The sequence below is a fragment of the Gekko japonicus genome, unplaced genomic scaffold, assembly GCF_001447785.1.
Source record: "Gekko japonicus isolate JY-2015 unplaced genomic scaffold, Gekko_japonicus_V1.1 scaffold506, whole genome shotgun sequence".
Classification (NCBI taxonomy): domain Eukaryota; kingdom Metazoa; phylum Chordata; class Lepidosauria; order Squamata; family Gekkonidae; genus Gekko; species Gekko japonicus.
The window spans coordinates 863,686-883,614 of NW_015175372.1; the positions used below are offsets into that span (position 1 = coordinate 863,686).

General features: G+C 42.6%; 1 protein-coding gene across 1 annotated transcript in view; it reads right to left on the reverse strand.

Moving 5' to 3' along the window:
• KIF6 (kinesin family member 6) overlaps positions 1-19,929 on the reverse strand; it is a 295,241-nt gene that overhangs the window by 214,290 nt on the left and 61,022 nt on the right. Inside the window, exon 7 of the mRNA XM_015425506.1 lies at positions 5,888-6,094. Coding sequence (XP_015280992.1) covers positions 5,888-6,094 — 207 coding nt within the window. The remainder of the gene's footprint in view (positions 1-5,887; positions 6,095-19,929) is intronic.

The window sequence follows — 19,929 nt, forward strand, 5'->3', positions numbered from 1 at the left end:
GTCCTTAGTTTTTTTCTTTGGTTTTTTCATTTTTTTCTTTTTACACTTCTTCATATCTGCATTAAGTTGCTTTCGGGCATTTCCTTCTGTAAATCCTACTGTCTTGGCTCGCTTTGCAAAATGCTTTACTCGACTTTTTATCTGGGAGCGTTTCTTTTCCGTCTCCATACAAAATGAGTCTTGTGCTTTTTTCTCTTTTTCTGAAATCACAGAACGCTGACATTGCAGGGGCTCCTCCTTCTCTTCCAGGTCTGGTTTCTGTTTGCTTTCCAATTCTAGGTCTTTATTTAGAAGGTTCTTAATAATACTTTTGCAGGCAGCTTCAGCTGCCTGCCACACCTTGTTAAATAGAATTTCTTTGAATTGGTCCAAGGTTATATATCCAAGTTCACTGTTTTCTAAGTTAATTAATATTGTTTCTCCTGCTGAGTCTTCTTCCTTTTCCCCAATTAACGCCATTTCCTTATCACTGCTCCGTTCCTTTCCACGGCCGCTTATATGTTTCAAAGTTTGAGCTAATCTTGTGGGAGTCATTTAATGAGGGTCATCATAGATTGTAAAGAGAGCAATTGCGTACTCACAAGTTTCTTTTGTTGCAAGACGAATCAAAGGAAAAAAAACATAAACGAAACAGTCTTTAAAATGGCTGGTCGCAGCTAAATAAAAACATGGGAGCCATGTTTCTTTCCCTCGGTCGCTCCTGCTTCGAGGCAAAAAATGGCTCACCCCCACACTTGCCAGGTGCGGAAGGTGACCGAGTGAAGCCTCCTGCTAACCCCCCTCCCTCCAGGAGGTTGGGCGATGCCCCCGGTGAGCCAGGAAAACATCAAAGGAGCAAAGAGGGGAGCAGGCAATTCGGGAGTTCCCAAAAATGCCTGCTCGCTCACTGCGCCGTACCAGAAGACCAGCTGGCCATAACCGGACAACTCTTCAGTCGATGAAAAGCCATTCTTAACACACAAGAAAAAGACCTGGAGCTTATCTGTCAACAATGACAACAAATAAAATGAATAGGTTAATGATCTCCCCTGCCTCTTGACTGAGATAATGGGTATCAAAAGTCACAGTAAGACTCACAAATATTTTAAACAACATTGGGTGAGAGTTTCCTTAATGAAAGTTTGGGAGCCAATTAGAAAACAATTCTATCCGGTGAGGACGGCAAGGAAGAAGAAGACAGCAAACCTAGTGATGAAATGGACTCCACTACTTCCGATGAGGACTCTGTCTCCGAAAAAGGGGCAGCAGCCCCTAAGCGAGAATATTAATTAAGGGTTAGAAAAGATAAAACGAAATGAAGGCTGAAGAACTCTGAGTTGTGCCTTAAGGCCTTAAAGATATTAATGATGCTCTTGTGATTTTCTTTAAATAGTGAAAACAAATAATATAGCATGATCGACTATGTTCAATGTAATCATAACATTTTAGATTAACACTGATACAAGCTATTCTAATGATCTCCTATTCTTGGGTTTTTAGTTTGGTTTTCTTTCCTTTCTCCCATAGATGTAGTTTTCCCTTCCCTTTTTTTCGTTGTAGTTTATAGAAAATGCAATAAAAAATCCCCTCCGGGGGCTTAAAAGAAAAGAAAAGAAAATAATTCTATCTTAAGATTCCCAAATTTGTAGCTCCCTTAGAAGCATTTACAAACCCGAAGACATACCAAGAAGAGCCAATAAAAAGATTATCAAGACTTATTAGATTCTAAATGTAACTTGAAACCTTTGTCTGAGCTAAACTGGTGGTAAAAAGCTCAAATTGAATCAAGGTATATTAAAGATAAAGCAATAGGATTCTATGAAAACCTTTTAGAAATTGATAATTTAATGCTGTTTGGTGAACAGAATTTCATAAGAAAAATTTATGTTTTGTTGTTAGACTACAAGATGTATGACAACACCATTAAAAGTGTTATGATACATTGGGCACAAAACCTGGGTCATAATATTGAGTTAGATCACTGGTCCCAGATTTGGGGAAAAAATATTAAGATCACGAAAGCAATTTCTTATAAAGAAAACATATATAAGATGTTTTATAGATGGTATATTACCCGAGAAATTGGCTAAATTTGATCCTAAATGTTCAAATATTTGTTGGAAATGTCAAAACAAAGTGGGATCCTTTTATCATATTTGGTGGTTGTGTGATAAAGCAAAAAAATACTGCGCTTGGATCCATGAAGTATTGCAAAAAATCTTAAAATGTCATATACCCTTTACTCCAGAAGTATTTCTTTTTAATATTTTGCCTGAAACTTGTAAAAGAGATGACTCCTATCTTATATTGTACTTAACTACTTCTGCTAGAATTTTGTACGCTAAATATTGGAGGAGACCTGAAATGACAAGTAAAGAAGAATTTATTAACAAAGTACTCCAATCAGCTGAAATGGATACACTGACTTTATTGTTGAAAGGCCACACAGAAAGTACATTTGAAAATACATGATCCAGATTTTATACTTGGTATGAGAATTTCAACAGGACAAGCAATTTATCACAGTAGAAGACATAAAGTAGAAGAATTTTTTTAACATTTAGAAAAAGAACCTTTTAGCTTTAAATGGTTTATTTTGAATTCTTTATAAGAAGGTATCAAAATTACTATTCACATGAAATTAATACCCCCATTTATGTTATGTATGTTTGTTGTGTGTATGTTTGTGAAAATAAATTTTAAAAATCTTTTTTTTTAAAAAAAAAGCCACAGTAAGAAACATTTCATGCACCAAAACTAACAAAGGTTCTATGATAAGGCATGTGCATGTAAGATTCCATTTGTGGTACTGCAGAGGGGACACAAATGAAACCAGACAAAGTTAGCATGGCATATTAAAATATGATAAAGATATTAAAACAGTATTCACCTAGGAACTTCAAATGTCTTACAAACGAAAAATATTCTAGCTATTCATCCATAAAAATACAGGCTGCTTGAGGACCTCTTTAGAGCAGGGATCTCCAAAGTCACAGTGCAGCCACCAAAAAGGCCCTAATTTTTTTCACCAACTTTCTAATCTTACTCAAGCCCAGAAGGGCTTCAGTTGATAACTTAGGTATATAGAGGGCTCTTTTTAATTGTTTATTTATTTAAAATGTTTATGAGGTGCCCTTTCTTCCATATGGAGCTCAAGCCAGCTCACAATATAGATAAAACACATAAAATTCATTTTAACACCACCACCACCCAACTTTAAGATCACAGTTTAGGACTGCTAGTAAACTAATCAAATTAATTAAATAAAAGATAAAGCATTCCTTTATCCCACACCTATGCTTTGCAGGGCTTTACAAGTCAAAACCAGCAATTTAAATTGTACCCAGGACGTAACTGGGAATCAATTGCCCCGGTAACACTGGCAAGATACCGCGGGGGGGAGGTGTGGTTGTTTGCCCCGGAGCGAACTACCACGTGGCCGCTGGATCAAACGTTCCGCCGACGTCCCGTAGTTTGGGGGGAGGTGCCGATCATACGTCAATCCTGCAGCGCGGCAAAGAAGCGGCACGGCGGGGGTTGTGTTCTTTTTTTTAACCGAAGTGTGCGCATGCGCCGTTGGGTGCTTGTGCACATCCCGTGGAGACTTGGGGAGGGAAACCTTTTTGCGACGGGACACGGACAGGCGCCGGATGCCACGAGCTACCACCAGAAACGTGATCAGATGACCGCCCTTGCCCCGCGGTTTCCGGAAACTAGTACCTCGCAGGTACTAGTTTTTTATGGCGCATCTTCGACGGGAAACCTCGGGTTAGCCATGGGAGCTCTACGCTTCCCAGATGTTGCGGTTTGATCGTACCCGGAAAATTTGCCTATCTTCCGTCTCTGTAGCGTGGCTAATGCTCTGTGTGACCACAGCCAATGTTTAGCTATTGGAAAACAAACATAACATGTCCTCTGTAAACCAGAACAGGCTACAACTAGGATGCCATATTTTGCTTCAGCTGAAGTTCCAAATAGGTTTCAAAAAAGGCTACATAGTCACAGTATTCCAAGCAAACAGGTACTGTGGCATGTATCCCTGTTCATCTATCCCTGTTTCCTGAAGGGAGTGCAGGTGGTGAAATCTCCTAGACACATCACCAAGGTTTCCAAAAGCTGAGTCCTAAAGCAAACCCAAGAGGTGAACTTGTGCTTTAAAGGGAATTGGTAACATCCAGAGGCAAACCAAACTCCACAAGGTATCAATTTGGCCACCATCAACATCTATCTCATCTGGGCTGAGTTCAGCCAGCTTGCCTTCCTCCAGTCCATCTTGGCCTCCAGAATCTACATGGAAGTTGCTGTGTTACAAGGGAAGTTCTGCTGCTACAATAATTAGGACCGGGATGTTCATTCAACATGTGTTTACTCCCTAGAATCCGAAACAAAGTTATATCCTTCTAAACCCATTGACTGTAATGGAAGGATGCAAACCCTTCATAGAATTGCAATGCAGAAGACAAAATCTTCTTGGTAATATTTATAAGCTACAGCAAATCTAAATATTTTATTTTAAATTCCAATATGCCAAAATAAAAAAGTGTGGGGCACACAGTTAAAGAAAGCACAATGTACATTTTCTTAAGTCTTTCATCTGCTTTTCTCCTTGAATGTTTGCCTTACAGGCTTACACGTACCCAGTTATTGTAGCTTTAAAGCAGTTGGTTTAAAGAAATTTTTGGAAAAAGCAATGTGTTTGTGAGAGGACTCCAAAATCAACAAAACTCTGATATTATGCTGAATGCTTACTAGGCTATGAAAACAATACTCTACATTGAAACTTTAGGGTAGAAAAATCTGTTTCTAGCAGGTGCAATATTTTCTTTTCTGACAGAACGCATGAAACATGGATAAGGTTCTTTAAACTATTAATATGGACACAATTAACACAATACAGTAATAATAATGTACTCAACAGGTTACTACTCTGCTTTGATGTACTTCAAGCATGTCCCCCTACATAGAGATCTAAGTTTTGTGGAATGGGGTGGGAGGGTTTAAAAAGCAACATAAGGAAGAAATATTAGAAATAAACATGTGAAGTGCTGAATCAGAAAAATATTTCTGTTGCTGAGTTTTCTAGATAAATAAAAATGAGAATAGACTTCATATTTTCAAGAGTTGTAGGCTGGATTGGCTAGGTTTAAGGATTTGGGGAAAATAGGATTAACATTACATTTCAAAATGTGAAAGTAAGACCTATCTCATAAGATTTGCAGGGGTTTAGGATATGCGGTCATTGTACTAAAATGGTACAAGAAACTACTGAGCTGTTGGGGCTTTGTTTAAACCTTCTATGAAATATATATGCCTTGCTTTGATATGGAACAACACACTTACTATTGCAACATTTCAACAACTTTCACTGAAATTATTTTTAAATAAGAATTGCAAAGTCCCCCCAGGGGGCGGGGAAAACCCCGCCCGAGAGGCCCGTTACCCGCTGGCGGCAGATAAGGGCCCTGGGTGGAACCCCACCCCCAAAGCACGCAACATGCCCAGCGTCAGCACGTCACCTGGAAGTGACACAATCATGTCGGGCATGTTGGTTTTCCCTCGGATGATTGTGGCCCCGCCCCCAACGTGCCCAATGTGATTGCATCACTTCCGGGTGACGTAATTGCGCATGGACTCCCAGACCAGCACTGGACTCCCCTGCTTTTAATGAGGTGAGGACTTGGCAACCCTAGTTATATAACAAAGGGACAGTGTAGTAAAATGGTGCAAGGGTAATTATATCTGCCATGCTGTTGACTCAGATAAGCTACACTGATACATGTTATATTCTTTTCCGAATGTTTATTAAATAGCCACAATGCCAAGTGCAGTGGAACATGAATATGCTAAAAGCAAACTACTTTTCAAAAGTAGTCATAAAATGAAGAATTAAACTTTATGTGAAGTTTACCTGTTCCAAGAAATGTAATGACAGATTAATATATTTGGCCTCTGTCAGCAGCTGACCTCCAACTCCAGACTTTGCAACACGCTCTGAACCAGCTAGATCCACTAAATGTAGTTTGGAGCGTCGAATGGTTGCAGATCCTGGTTCTTTGCTGGAGATGTGAATGGTGAAAATGCAGTGTGAACGAGTGGAGGCTTGGTTCATTGGAGTCTGTGTAGGAAAAAAAGCATAAGAGATAGCTGTAGCTCACTTAATAGCATCCATGCTAACAAGGGATGAAGGAGAGATATCTGTTGACCTTGTAGACAAGACACACTGAAACATATTAGCCTGTACACAAATTAGTTTCTTTTTCACAGTGTGCAATCATTAGTTTATTTATCCTCCCAAAACCTCTAAATATTATTAGGTAATTATTACTGCCAATTTATATATGGGAAACTAAGGTTGAGAGGATACCTGAGACTACTCAGTGGCATGGATCACAAACAACAAACCAAGATTTGTTATTACAGGGGGGAAACTAGGGGAATCCTCAAGTTCATGCAATCACTGCCCTCTTATTCAGCTCAAAAACTAATAATTTCCCTTTTGGGAAGAAACCACCGTTTGTAGTTTTGTCCATATCACAAACTGTCACCTATACATAGAATGCTTCTTTTGGATTAAATGTGTAGATCAAGAATGAAATTATAATTGTTAGAGCACCAAGCGAAGCTCAGCAGTTATCTGGTCCTTTGGAAGCTGCTGTAGTATGGGCTTTGGTCATTAAAAATAAACAAGGTCTATTGTCCTTTCTCTTTTATGTAAAACATGGGTGGTTTTAAATTGTTGACACTGAACATGAAAGACCTAAACTCTCATAATAAAAGATGAAGGTATTCAATATTACTTAAACAAGAAAAGGTTGATGTTATCTTTTTACAGTAGATTCACATAAAACAAAAATGGTTTTTGTAACATATGAATATAGGACCTACTTACAAAGTATCTGACCCGACTGAGAAATGGGGAGTAACTATTATAATTTGAAATTACTGGCGATTCAAATTAATGTCCATGAGACATTACGTAATAGGAAAGACAGGTATCCAATGGTAAGAGAATCCATTTTCAATGAAATTTACACATGAATGGCCCCGTTCACATGGAGGATTTGCTGCGGGAGAGCGACGATTGAATGGCGGATTTTCCAGGCGCAATCACACCGCAACATCTGGGAAGTGGAGCGCACCCATGGCCAACCCGTGGCATACCGCCGAAAATGTGGAGTTAAAAAATACCTGGTCGAAGGTAGTAGCAACCGGTTTGCCATGGACTGCCTCTGGAATGCATCAGTGTGATTGCGCCGGCGCGCTGCTTTTCCCTCTGGCCCCTCGTTGACGCGGAGGGAAGGTACCGTGGCATGCCGGCGACGTGTGGGATCGCATTATGGCACGTTAAATTGCAGCGCCGCAAATAGCCACGCCTCCCCCCCCCCGTGTTATCGGGCCCCTGTGACCGGGGTCTATGTATGTATATGGATGTCATTAAACACAGCCCTATGGAACCTTAATGCCAGATACTGTATATGCACAATCTGTATATGATTTCTTTATCATATTCTGTTTAGTGCACTAGTAATCCAAATAGTCATGTCTTCCCACATGAGGAAGATTCATTTTGGCCAGTAAAAATGTAAACTGCTAGGGGGATGTAATAATGTAACACTAATGTAGCCATAATCCTTCCACCGCCACCACCCCGCTTAAGCTTTTTTTCTCATTCCATATACACATAGAACTCAATATAGGGCACAGAGAAACAGAAATAGAAAGCAGTTGTCAGAATCTCCACAGAAACAATAAGGCCTCTGTTCCTTGTGTCCATCTCTTATGAAATTTCACTGCATAATCCACTTATGCAGCCATTCAGATCACTTGAAATTTAAAAAAGCAACCATCTTTAATCAGGATTTCACTGATTTTTACTCAGTGTTGTTTGAAAGATCCCAAACATATGTATCATTGGAAAGAAGGAAGATTAAAGAATGAGTCAGTCTCTAAACAGATGGTTACTGGTGTGACACTATATGTAAAATAAATAAATGGATCACAGTGACTAGAAAATAATTTCAACATCAGGATGCCCTGACATCATGAACGACAATGCTCAAATCCTTCATTATCTCATAAGAGGAGCAAAAAGGGCAAACTGTTTTATTCGAATAGCTTCTATGAGAAACACAGCACTTATTTTGGCTACACTATATGCCTGCATAGTAACCACTGTAAAAAAGTTTTCCAGAACAGACAGTGGCTTCTGCATAGCCTCAAGCCATTACATGGCAAAATAAGTTCATGTCTATCACAAGTTCATGCTATCTGGAAATACTCAATTTAGTTCATTCTAGGTCAACTCTCATTGCTCACTAGTTGCCTTTTAATATCTGGATATGTAACGATGCTTATAGCTTTGAACAAAATTCAACTTCACATAGGGATTTCTGGTTAGAAAATTGCTGCAGTTGTTTCTGATTATTCCCTTATATTTCCAGTATATTCGTATTGTGAAAATGTGTGGCTTTCCTAAAATTGAAATAGGTGACAGATCAAAAATATTTGTTATGCAGGCCAATACATTTAGGCAGCTACAAGTTTGTCACTGTGGTCGCATGAAAAATCACCACACAGAACAATATGGATTACTAGGTCTTTGCCTTAGAGAACTCCCTCTTTTCAACTAGATTCAACCAGCTTAACACCATCTCATGCTGGCTCCTGACATGCTTCAGTTCTGCTCCTGCTTTTAACCTTCTGGTCTGTTTGATCGTCCATTAAAACTTGGTAAAAGTTTCTGCTTTTAGTCACCTGGCCATAATTTTCCATTTTTGTCTTTGAGGCAAATGATCAGTGTGCTGGCTTCCTTTTCCACTGTCGCTCTGGGATGGGGGTGTTTGTCCACATGTCAACACTTAAATTGGAGGCATGGTGATACACAAACATGTCAGAAGCCAGCATTAGATGGTGTTAAACTGGTTGAATCTAGTTGAAAAGAGGGAGTTCTCTAAGGCAAAGACCTTGAGACCATATACAAAGCTCATGGAATATGAAGGAAGTTGAAGGATTCTACCTGGCTAACCTTACCTAAAAGATCCCTAAATTTATGGTGATTAAAGCTGATCATTAAGAACACAACAAGGATTTTAGCTTCAGCTCACAGGTAAACTAAGAAGGCATTTTCCCCTCCCTTGGAAACAATGGAGGATAGGGGCATCTACTGCTGGGGCTCACAGAATTGGACCCCATGGTCCAATCTTTTTGAAAATTGGGGTTATTTTTGAGAAGAGGCACCAGCAGCTATGCTGCAAATTTGGTGCCTCTACCTCACAAAACAGCCCCCCCAGATACCCCCCAGAACGATTCCCCATTATAGCCTATGGGGCCCATTGACTATCATGGTCCCCGTAGGGTATAATGGAGCGACGAGGGAGAGAATTGATTTTTTTTTGCACACTATTAATATGCATTTCAGTATGATCTGTAAGCTGCCTTGAGTCACAGGGAAAAGTGGGATATAAATAAGTAGATTGGGCAGGTTGATAACATTTAAGCAGCTTCCTGTTTGTTAGGTTAGGCAGTGATTATTTATGACAGTGATTATTCCATCTCTGTTATACTTGACCTGTAATTTGTCATAGTTCACTAAAATAACCAAAATGGACTGCAAGAGTCCCCCCCAAAAGTGCTGATATGTTTTCTAAGGGTCAGTGCAGGGTGCCGGTCCAAAGCCAAGTCTACCAATATAGTGGACTAGGGTGGGTAGACCTGTTCTCCAGAGGCCAGGTCTATCACTATACTGCTGTAATGGCCAATGGCTTAATACAGTAAATTTACTTGTATTTATTTGTATTTGTACCAATATAGTGCAAAGGATTGGGTAGACCAGTTCTCCGGAGGTCAGGTCTATCAATATAGTGGAAAGGGGAGGGCAGACTTGTAGATTTTTGCTTACCTGTAACTGATGATCTTCGCGTGGTCATCTGTGCATTCACACCCATGGGATTCAGTGCGCCTGCACTGGATCGATCAGTATTGTAGCAAGCTCTAACGGATTTTTGCGCCCAGACTTCAGGCATGCACAGGAACCCCAACCACACATGCACAGAGGGATGGGTGCGTACATCCCGCCAGTTCCTTCAGACCACTGCAAATCAACCCCAATAAAAACATAGAAGCTGACAGCAGCGGGGAAGGAGGGCGGGAGGTGTGAATGCACAGATGACCACTCGAAGATCATCAGTTACAGGTAAGCAACCTGTTTATCTTTGACGTGGTCTCTGTGCTTCACACCCATGGGAGATTAGTGAGCAGTTGCCTAACTGGAGGAGGGTGCTGGCAGGTCATTATTGCAAAGCCAAGGATAAGATGTGACGTCCCATGTTGGTACGAGAGTTCTTGCGGCCATCAAGGGCATAGTGCCTTATGAATGTATTAGGCGTAGCCCAGGTAGCAGCTCTGCAAAAGTCCAGTAGGGAAACTCCCTGAAGGAAAGCAGTTGAGGCTGCAACAGCTTGAGTAGAATGAGCCCTGATAGGGCCAGGCAATGGCTGCTTAGCAATAAGATAGTAGAGGCGGATGAGACCTACAATCCACCTTGACAAACGCTGAGCCGTGATACAAGTTCCCAGCTTGGCTGGAGCATAGGGAACGAACAGTTGACAGTCACGTCTCGTCGGACGAGTTCTCTGTAGGTAGAACAGAAGTGCACGCTTTGTATCCAACATGTGTAATACCCTCTCCTCTGGGGATGTCAGAGAGGGGAAGAAATCCGGAAGGAAGACCTCTGCCTGGAGGTGAAACTCTGAAACTACCATTGGCAAGAATGAGATGTCAGGAACAAGACGGACACCATCTGGTAAAAATTACAGGTAAGAAGAATCATGTCTGAATGCTAGTATTTCCCCTACTCGCCTCGTCAAAGTGACAGCCACCAGAAAAGCTGTTACTACAGCAATTTCAAGTCGCAAGTCGCGAGCGGCTCAAAAGGTTTTCTGGTGAGTTGGCGAAGTACCGGGGGAAGGTCCCAGGGGACGACAGGACTTTTGATGGGAGGATAAAGGTGTAACAGTCCCTTTAAAAAACGTTTAGAAAGAGGATGTGAAAAAAGTGTGCATCCCTCAACTTGAACGTGGTAAACTGAAAGTGCAGCTAAATAAACTTTCAACGAGGAATGTGACAGCCCTGAGTCAGCGAGAGACAGAAGGAAGTCAAAAACCTTCTTGAGACCCACAGAGGCGGCTCGAGGGGCATCCTCACCCAAGGAGGAACAAAACTTTCGCCACTTAGATTTTCATGTAGTTGACTTTCTGGAGTTCAGCAATACATTTGCTATGTGGGAGGAGAACCATGGCTGCCTCGGCCACCACGGGGGTATGAGGATACAATCAGCTCTGTCGCTGATGGTTTTGCACACCACCCTCAGAAGCAGAGGCAGCGGGGGGAAGAGGAAGAGGAAATCTCTGGACCATGGGTAAAGGAGACCGTCCCCTAAAGACTGCGGGTCCCTGCCACCTCAGCTGCAGAACAGAGGACACTTTTTGTTCACCCTGGTGGCAAAAACATCTATCTGGGGGAGCCCCCACTTATGGAAGAGTGGGGGAAGGTAAGTTGGATTCATTTCCCACTCGTACAAACAGAGTCCTGCCCGACTTAGGTGGTCTGCCTGCACATTCATGTGCCCCAGGATGTGTGTGGCGACTAGGAAGATGCTGTGGTTGATGCAGAAGTTCCACAACCGAATGGCGAGCTCACAGAGATGTTGAGAGACAGTGCCCCCCTGCCTGTTTATGTAGCTGAGGGCAGTAGTATTGCCGTAAGGATCATGATACACTTCCCCTTGATCAGAGGCAGGAAACCAGTTATAGCGAACTGTATCGCAAGTAGTTCCAGAAAGTTGATGTGACAGTTCCGCTTCTGTATGTCCCATCTGCCGCCGACACAGAGTCTCATCAGATGGGTGCCCCAACCTGAAAGAGATGGATCTGTCATAAGGGTGATCTCCGGTGATGGAGGGTGGAAGGGTGTCCCCCGGAAAAGGTTGGGTGGAGCAGTCCACCAAAGCAGAGAGTCACGTACGTTGGCAGGTGGGGATAGGTGGGTATACTGTGTGTCTCACTCTGGATTGAAATTGCGTATAAACCAAAGTTGTAGGTGGTGCATTCTCAACTTGGCGAAGACCAGGATGGATGTAGTAGCGGCCACTAGGCCGAGGAGTCTCTGTATTTGGAAAGCTGTTACCAAGGGTTGAGTACGCATCACAGTGGCTAGATTCACAATGTCCGCGGCCCTGCTCTGTGGTAAGTAGGCTCTGCAACTTATCTAGTCCAGTAGTGCGCCAATGTAGTGTATTTTCTGGACCGGTTGAAGTTGAGACTTCTCAAGATTTACCTGTAGCCCCAGGCTTTCCAGGAGGGTCAGTGTCTCATTGATGTTGGAAAGTACGATGTCTTGAGAAGTTGCAACGAGTAGCCAATCGTTAATGTATGGGTAAATGGAGATACCCCTGAGATGAAGGAAGTCTGAGACCACTACCATTGTCTTTGTGAACACTCTCGGTGCACTTGAGAGACCGAATGGCAGAGCTGCATATCGGTAGTAATGTTGGCCAATCACAAAGCATAGGTATTGGCGGTGGGATGGGTGGATGGTAAGGTGGAAGTACGCATCTTGGAGATCCAGAGTGGCCATCCAGACACTCTTCCAGAGAAGTGGTAGGATCTGCTGCAAGGACACCATGCGGAAACGATGGTAGCACACAAAGTAGTTGAGCACCCTTAGATCTAAGATTGGTCGAACGCCTCCATCCCGCTTTGGAACGGTGAAATAATGGGAGTAGAATCCCATGCCATGTTGGTGAAGTGGCACCGGCTCAATGGCTCCCTTGCGCAGATGGACAGACACCTTTTCCAGAAGCGCTGAAGAAGGGGGTGTGGAAACGAAGACTGGAGTAGTGGGGTTCTGCATAAATTCTATACAGTACCCATGGGTCAAGATGGACAGCACCCATTTGTCTGTGGTGATCAGGTGCCAAATTGGGAGGAAAGGCGCTAGGCGGGTGGGACGTGACTGCAGAACATGGAAGTCAAAAACCCTGTGAGGGGGCTATGGTGAGGGGGTTGTTGTCCCAATCCGAACCTAGGTTTCGGAAATGTGGGCTTCTGGCCTCCAGAAGACGTAGGTGGCCTCCACGGTCGCTCAGGAGACTGTTTGGGGGGTGTTTTGCCAGGGTCTGGACCAAGTACGAGACCGGTATTGTGTCTCATGGAGGAAGAAACGCCCAGGGTGTGAGAGGCCTTTATGCTTTTGTCCATATCTTGCAATATGGTGTCCGTGGTGCTATTGAAAAGACCAAGGCCATCGACGGGGAGGTCTTCTATATATTCCCTGGTGTCCGTCTGCAGATTAGTGTTGCAGAGCCACAAGTGCCTTCAGTGAGCAATGGCCGAAGTCATCGTTCTAGAGCAGGTGTCTAAAGCATACTTAGAAGTATTAATTTGTTGCTTTGCCAGTACCATGCCTTCTTTTTGGATGGCGCGGGCCAATTGCCGTTTGTCCTCTGGAAGGGTCGCCAACATCTCAGAAAGCTTTTCTCATAAGGTATATTGATACCTACTCATACAGGCTAAGTAATTCATGGTCTTCACACCGACAGCTCCCGTGGAGTAGAACCGTCGGCTGAATGAATCAAGCTTTCTGCTCTCCCTGTCTGAAGGGGCAGAATGGGTTTTCTTCAATTTGGATGACGAAGTAACCACCATTGAGTTTGGCTGAGAGTGAGTAAATAAGAATTCCGCTCCTGCTTCCTAGACCCTGTACATATGGTCCATGTGGTGTGTGGACACTGGAGCCGATGATGGTTTATATCATGGCATTTTGGCCGCCTGTAAAAGGACCGTCGACATGGGCAAAGCTATAGCTGTTGGTGTATCCAATTGTACAACGTCGAATACGGCATCAGTGACCAATGGTTGCGACTGTACCACAGAAAGACCAAGGGAGTGGGCCATCCTCTTAATGAGGTCTCCATAAGAGGTTAGGTTTTCTGATGGAGATATGGGTTGGTCATCAGCCACTGCCTGCTTAGGAGACGGTTGGTCAGGCGAACTGTGGGCCTCTGATACTCCCATGTCAAAATCCTCATCTGTAGAATCAGAGGAATCGGGGTCTGGTAGTTGTACTGGAGTGGCTTCTGCTTGACCGGTTGTATCTGGGATCGACTGCGTCAGAATAGGAGGACTAGCAGGTCGACACTGATCCAGTCAATGTCGAGGAGGATCTTGGGATGAATGGTCTGGAGGATGGGAAAGAGATGCAGAGGGTGTTGGCCTCGATCTGTGGGGAGACTGGGATCGCTGCACAGAGTAACGATCCCAATCCAAATAACCTGCCAGTGTCAACCATGGCATGGATGACGGTGGATAAGCCCTGTAGAGATAGCGTAGCCGGTGGTGCTCCCACAAAAGAGCAGGAGGCAGTGGGGGCAGAAAGATCCGTGGGGATCTACTCCTGGAGCGGGAGTGTCTGGGGGACAGGGAAGCTTCTCGTCTCTGGGAGCGGCTCCTACTAGCCCGAGTATCAATATCGAAAGGCCGGTCCTTGGCAAAAAGGTGGGGGGGTGACATTGAATGGTGGAAGAGATCTGTCGATGTCGACCTGTACCGATATCGGTACCGAACTCCAAGAGCGGCAATGCTGATGACTGAGCGGACGGAGAATGATCCCCACCCAAGGGACGGCTGAGGATTTCCACGTTCTCAATGTTGGAGAAAGGATGCAAGTCCGCCAGCGTATCATGGTCTAGCTGATGTATAGGGGAGTCCATCAGTTGGATGGTTGGTATCAGTGGGGCGATCGGCGCCTCCGATGCCGATACTGTCATCGGAACAGGGGACACCTTAGGGGCATTACCAGGTGCAGAATCTGCAATTTTTCCAGACTTCAGAGGCTTAGAGGAACCCTTCTTGGCGGACTTGTGGTCCTTACTCGGTTTCTCCGTCTTCTTTTTTACAGGAGTGGATGCCGAAGACTGCGTTGTCGGTGCCGGACACTTCGATGTCGACTGGACGATGTTGGATGAGGACTTTGATGCCAGAGCCGTCGATGACGATGGTCTCACAGGTACGTTTGGATCCATGCCGAAAGCGGGGTTTAGCGCCGATTCCAGCAAAGCTACTCTGAGATGCACTGCTCGATTTTTCCTAGTTTGATTGGAAAACTTGGCACAGTGTTGGCAAGACTCTGGGCGGTGCGTCTCACCGAGGCAAAAAATACAAAGGGTGTGGCCATCAGGCGGAGCGAGCTTACTGCCACACCCAGTACAACATTTGAAAAAATAAACAAAATGGAGACAAAAAAGGGGGGAAAGAAGAAAATGAGGTGGGGGGGGAAGAGGCCAAAGGCCAAACTGAGGTAAAAAAAAAAAAAAAAGACTTCCCCCTCCAAAAAGTTTTTTTTTTTTACATATAAGAACAAAAAACAAAGAAGATGATGGAAAAAGAGGATTGACTGAATAAAATCCGAAGAGTCATCTGAGGAAAATTAGCTACCAATCTCACCGACCAAGAAAGGATGTTCCCAGCGCGGTGGAAAGAAAGGAACTGGCGGGATGTCTGCGTGGTTGGGGTTCCTGCACATGCCTGAGGTCTGGGCGCGAAAATTCGTTAGAGCTTGCTACAATACCGATCGATCCAGCGCAGGTGCACTGAATTCCATGGGTGTGAAGCACAGAGACCACGTCGAAGATATAATCTTCTAAAAACTAATTTATGCAACAGTCAAATGTAGACTCACTCACAATTTTAATGCTACTAGCTTTTTTCGCTCAAAAAGCAGACGTTTTGGTCACAATAGTGTGGGGCATAGGAGGAACACTGATTACAAGACTTTCTTCATTCCAAATTTCTTTGGCGTCTACAAGGAAACAGACTACCTTTCCCCAGGAACTTATGTGCAGGTCTGGCTAACCCCAGCATGAGCATGAGGGCTTGCATGTGTGTATGGATGCATGTCCTTCTCTTCTTCTTCTCATATGTCATTTATTATTTTACAATAAATGTTACATGCATGGCGAAGTAAGTTAAAAATCAGGTGGTCCTATCACTCATTTCTTACCTAAAAGATCCCTAAATTTATGGTGATTAGAGCTGCTCATTAAGAACATAACAGTATGAAAAGTGAAGGCATGGCAGCCATGATCTACTCAATCCAAGACAATCCTAATGAATATTCTACTTGCTCATATATCTGATTATTTTTCCCAATAACAGAAATTGCAGGTATAACTATCTCTTTGTAAAAGCAACAGTATATTACCTGAATTTTAGAAGAGAAAAAGAGGGATGAAAAGGCATTTTGGGAAGTTGCAAGTGGATTTGGAACACCACTGGGAGATGAATTACATACTTTTTCCAGAAAGTGCCAGGTTATCTCCAAGGACCAAAAGCAGTCCACATCTAAGCTACGATAAAACTGCTTCAAACACAATAATGGCTCCCTAAAATTTGCAAGATTTAACTCAAAAGATAATAAAAGTAGCTAAAACAGAAGTAACCCTAAAGCAAGGCCAGAAATAATTCTCCATGACATTTTCAAATGTTTAAAAATCTTTTTTCCATTGAAACAAATGTGAATGCTGCCAAAATTCTTTGTGATATCTCTCATAGGCACTCCAAAAACACAAGTAACAGAACAAGTACTGTGTATTTGCTGTCTCCCAAAGTGAAGGAATAGAGAACCCAAGCAATAAAAGCCTGAACTGAAACATTTCCTCCCTCATTAAAGTAGGCTACATTTACATTAGGGAAAAATGAGTACTGACTTGGAAACTAAAGTGCATGTCTCCCTTGATCTAACTTCATAACCAAACAAGATTTGAGATTTCTGAACCTTGAACATGCCAGCCTGGGGGTGGGGGGAATAAATAAAATCCTGCAAAGAACTACTCAAACCAGAAAGCCTTTTTTCAGCTTTAAAGACCTACATAATTTCACAAGTACTGTAAATAGTAACCACACGCTTTAGTTTAGAGCTGTTTCATTTGTGTTGGCTGAGTGGAATAAAGAGAGCAGTATCCACCTGGAAATCCACCATTGGACACTTCCTTGTCTCAAGAAATTGCCAAATTGTGAAGTAACAGAATGAAGATATAAAACAGTTCTTCGACCAACTATGTAAGCCAGCAAAATCAACATCCCCCCCCCCAAAGATCTTTCCTGCAAGACTCACTCAAGAGCCATGGCTTCATTACCTTGATCCCTGTGAGAACTACCTTTAATTTTCTTGAAAATAACCTAATTCAGCCCTAAGCCTTTGACACGAAACTGAGATGTGTTTCTTGGCTCTTTTTTTTGGGGGGGGGGGGTATATATAAAGCAGAGCTAAAAACATTTACATGTACATATCAGACCCAATTTACACCTTCAGAGAATCAGGACGATACACTCCCTATTGGACTGAATCACTTCAGAATGCTAGTTGAGAACTGCATACTTGAAAGTTGTCCCATGTCAAAATCTTCCTGTGAATAGAAGACAAGTACATCAAAGTACAGGCTAGGCTAGAGCATTTTTCTCTCAAAAGCTTTCTGTCCAAGCTGGGTGCTATTTACACAGGGGAATATTAAGTTATGCAATCGCCATGACCACTCAGCAGTGTTCCATTCCCGGTGTGCTTTTACTGAATGTGTAGATCTGCCCAAAATGGGAAAGGTAGAGAGTCAACAGTACGTGGATAGAGAACTGCCAGAACAGTACGTGGATAGAGAACTGCCAGAAGTACAAGCTGGGTTTTGAAGAGGTAGAGGAACGAGAGATCAAATTGCCAACATTCGCTGGATTATGGAGAAAGCAAGAGAGTACCAGAAAAACATCTACTTCTGCTTCATTGACTATGCTAAAGCCTTTGACTGTGTGGATCACAACAAACTATGGCAGGTCCTTAAAGAGATGGGAGTACCAGACCACCTCACATGTCTCTTGAGAAACCTGTATAAGGGCCAAGAAGCGACAGTTAGAACCGGATACGGAACAACTGATTGGTTCAGCATAGGAAAAGGAGTACAACAAGGATGTATATTGTCACCTAAAAGAGGAGAGCGCAAAAGTGGGCTTGAAGCTCAACATCAAAAAAACTAAGATCATGGCATCCGGCCCCATCACTCCTTGGCAAATAGAAGGGGAAGTCGTGGAAGTAGTGACAGACTTCACGTTCCAGGGATCCCAGATCACCGCAGACTGTGACAGCAGCCATGAAATTAAAAGATGCCTGCTCCTTGGGAGGAAAGCGATGGCGAGCCTAAACAGCATGATAAAAAGTAGAGACATCACCCCGCCAACAAAAGTCTGCATGGTCAAAGCAATGGTATTCCCAGTATTCCCAGCAGTCATGTATGGCTGCAAGAGTTGGACTATAAGGAAGGCTGAGCGCCGAAGAATAGATTCTTTTGAACTGTGAAGACTCTTGAGAGTCCCTTGGACTGCAAGAAGATCAAATCAGTCAATCCTAAAAGAAACCAACCCTGACTGTTCCCTGGAAGGCCAGATAATGAAACTGAATCTCAAATACTTTGGCCACCAAATGAGAAGGGAGCACTCACTGGAGAAGACCCTGATGCTGGGAAAGATTGAAGGTCAAAGAAGACAGGGACGGCAAAGGATGAGATGGTTAGACAGTGTCATTGATGCAACAAACATGAAATTGAGCAAACTTCAGAGGATGGCGGAAGACAGGAAGGTCTGGCGTGATCTGGTCCATGGGGTCGCGAAGAGTCGGACTTGACTGTGCAACTGAACAACAACAGAGAGTCAAAGCAAATACAATCACAGCCCCCTTTACTCCAGTTTAAAAATCATAAATATACAACATACTAATTATAAATAACTAAATGATTGGGAATAACTATTCCAGTTGTTATCAAGTCTCACAATTTAAAATAATCTATGGCTGTAACCCGAAGATACACTCTTACAAACAAACCAACTCCTTTAAAAACTGGTAGGAAATGTTACAGTGCAAACATCACATAAAACTCCAGCTAAGCACATAGTTCTACATCAGATGTACAAATTATTCACATAATGCTACTTTGGATCATGTCTGAGACTAATCACAGTACTAGGATTTATGCCATATAAGCTTCCCAGTGAAAAGTATTTACTGTACTTAGAGCATATATACATAAATTAAAAGGTTACAAGGTCTGGATTTTTCACCATATATTCAGGTAAAAGCCTTTCCATGTAGAAAATGTAAATTATTTCAAAAAAAATTAGACATTAGATAAGACATGGCTTTTTTTACTTAGAACATGCATTTCTTGTTACTAACTTCAGAAAAACCACTAAAACTGGCTACAGCTTTGAGATTTCTTCTAGTGCTCTGAATGTAAAAGCACATAAGTTTCTTAATAACTTTTCCTGAAAAACTTGGCTCTGCCGAAAGGACACGAAAACAAGCTATAAGAACTTGACTATGTACACCAAGCCTATGTTTAGCAGATGTTTTCTGGTTACCACAGCAACTTCAGAATTTGTCTGTATCAATATGAAGTTGGTAACCTCATTTTAAAAACTGATTACTAAGTCCTTCTGGTAGTACACTTAGCTCATCAGAAAAAAACCCTTTAAACTGACAGGTTAAAAACCAAAACAATTTTTGCCGCTCTTTTGCATGATAAAATAATCAGATATCCAAGGTTCATATCAACACACATATACTCTTAAAAACCCAGACAGTGACATTTTAAACAAGCAAAAATTAGACCTTCAACTTGCGCTAAAGATTCTTGTTTTGCAGATGCCAGAAATGTTTTTGTGGTGAGTTTAAAAATTTGAAAAATATTATTCTACATCAGGCTTCACTGTTGAACAGGATGGTGTCAGATGGCCATTACTGATTTAAGTAGCCATTGCTTAGTCTTTATGAACACGCATCGCATTGGGAGGACTTACACTGATAACACAGAAATAATACTTGACGTGTACCATGTTCTTTTCCCCTTTTACTTCC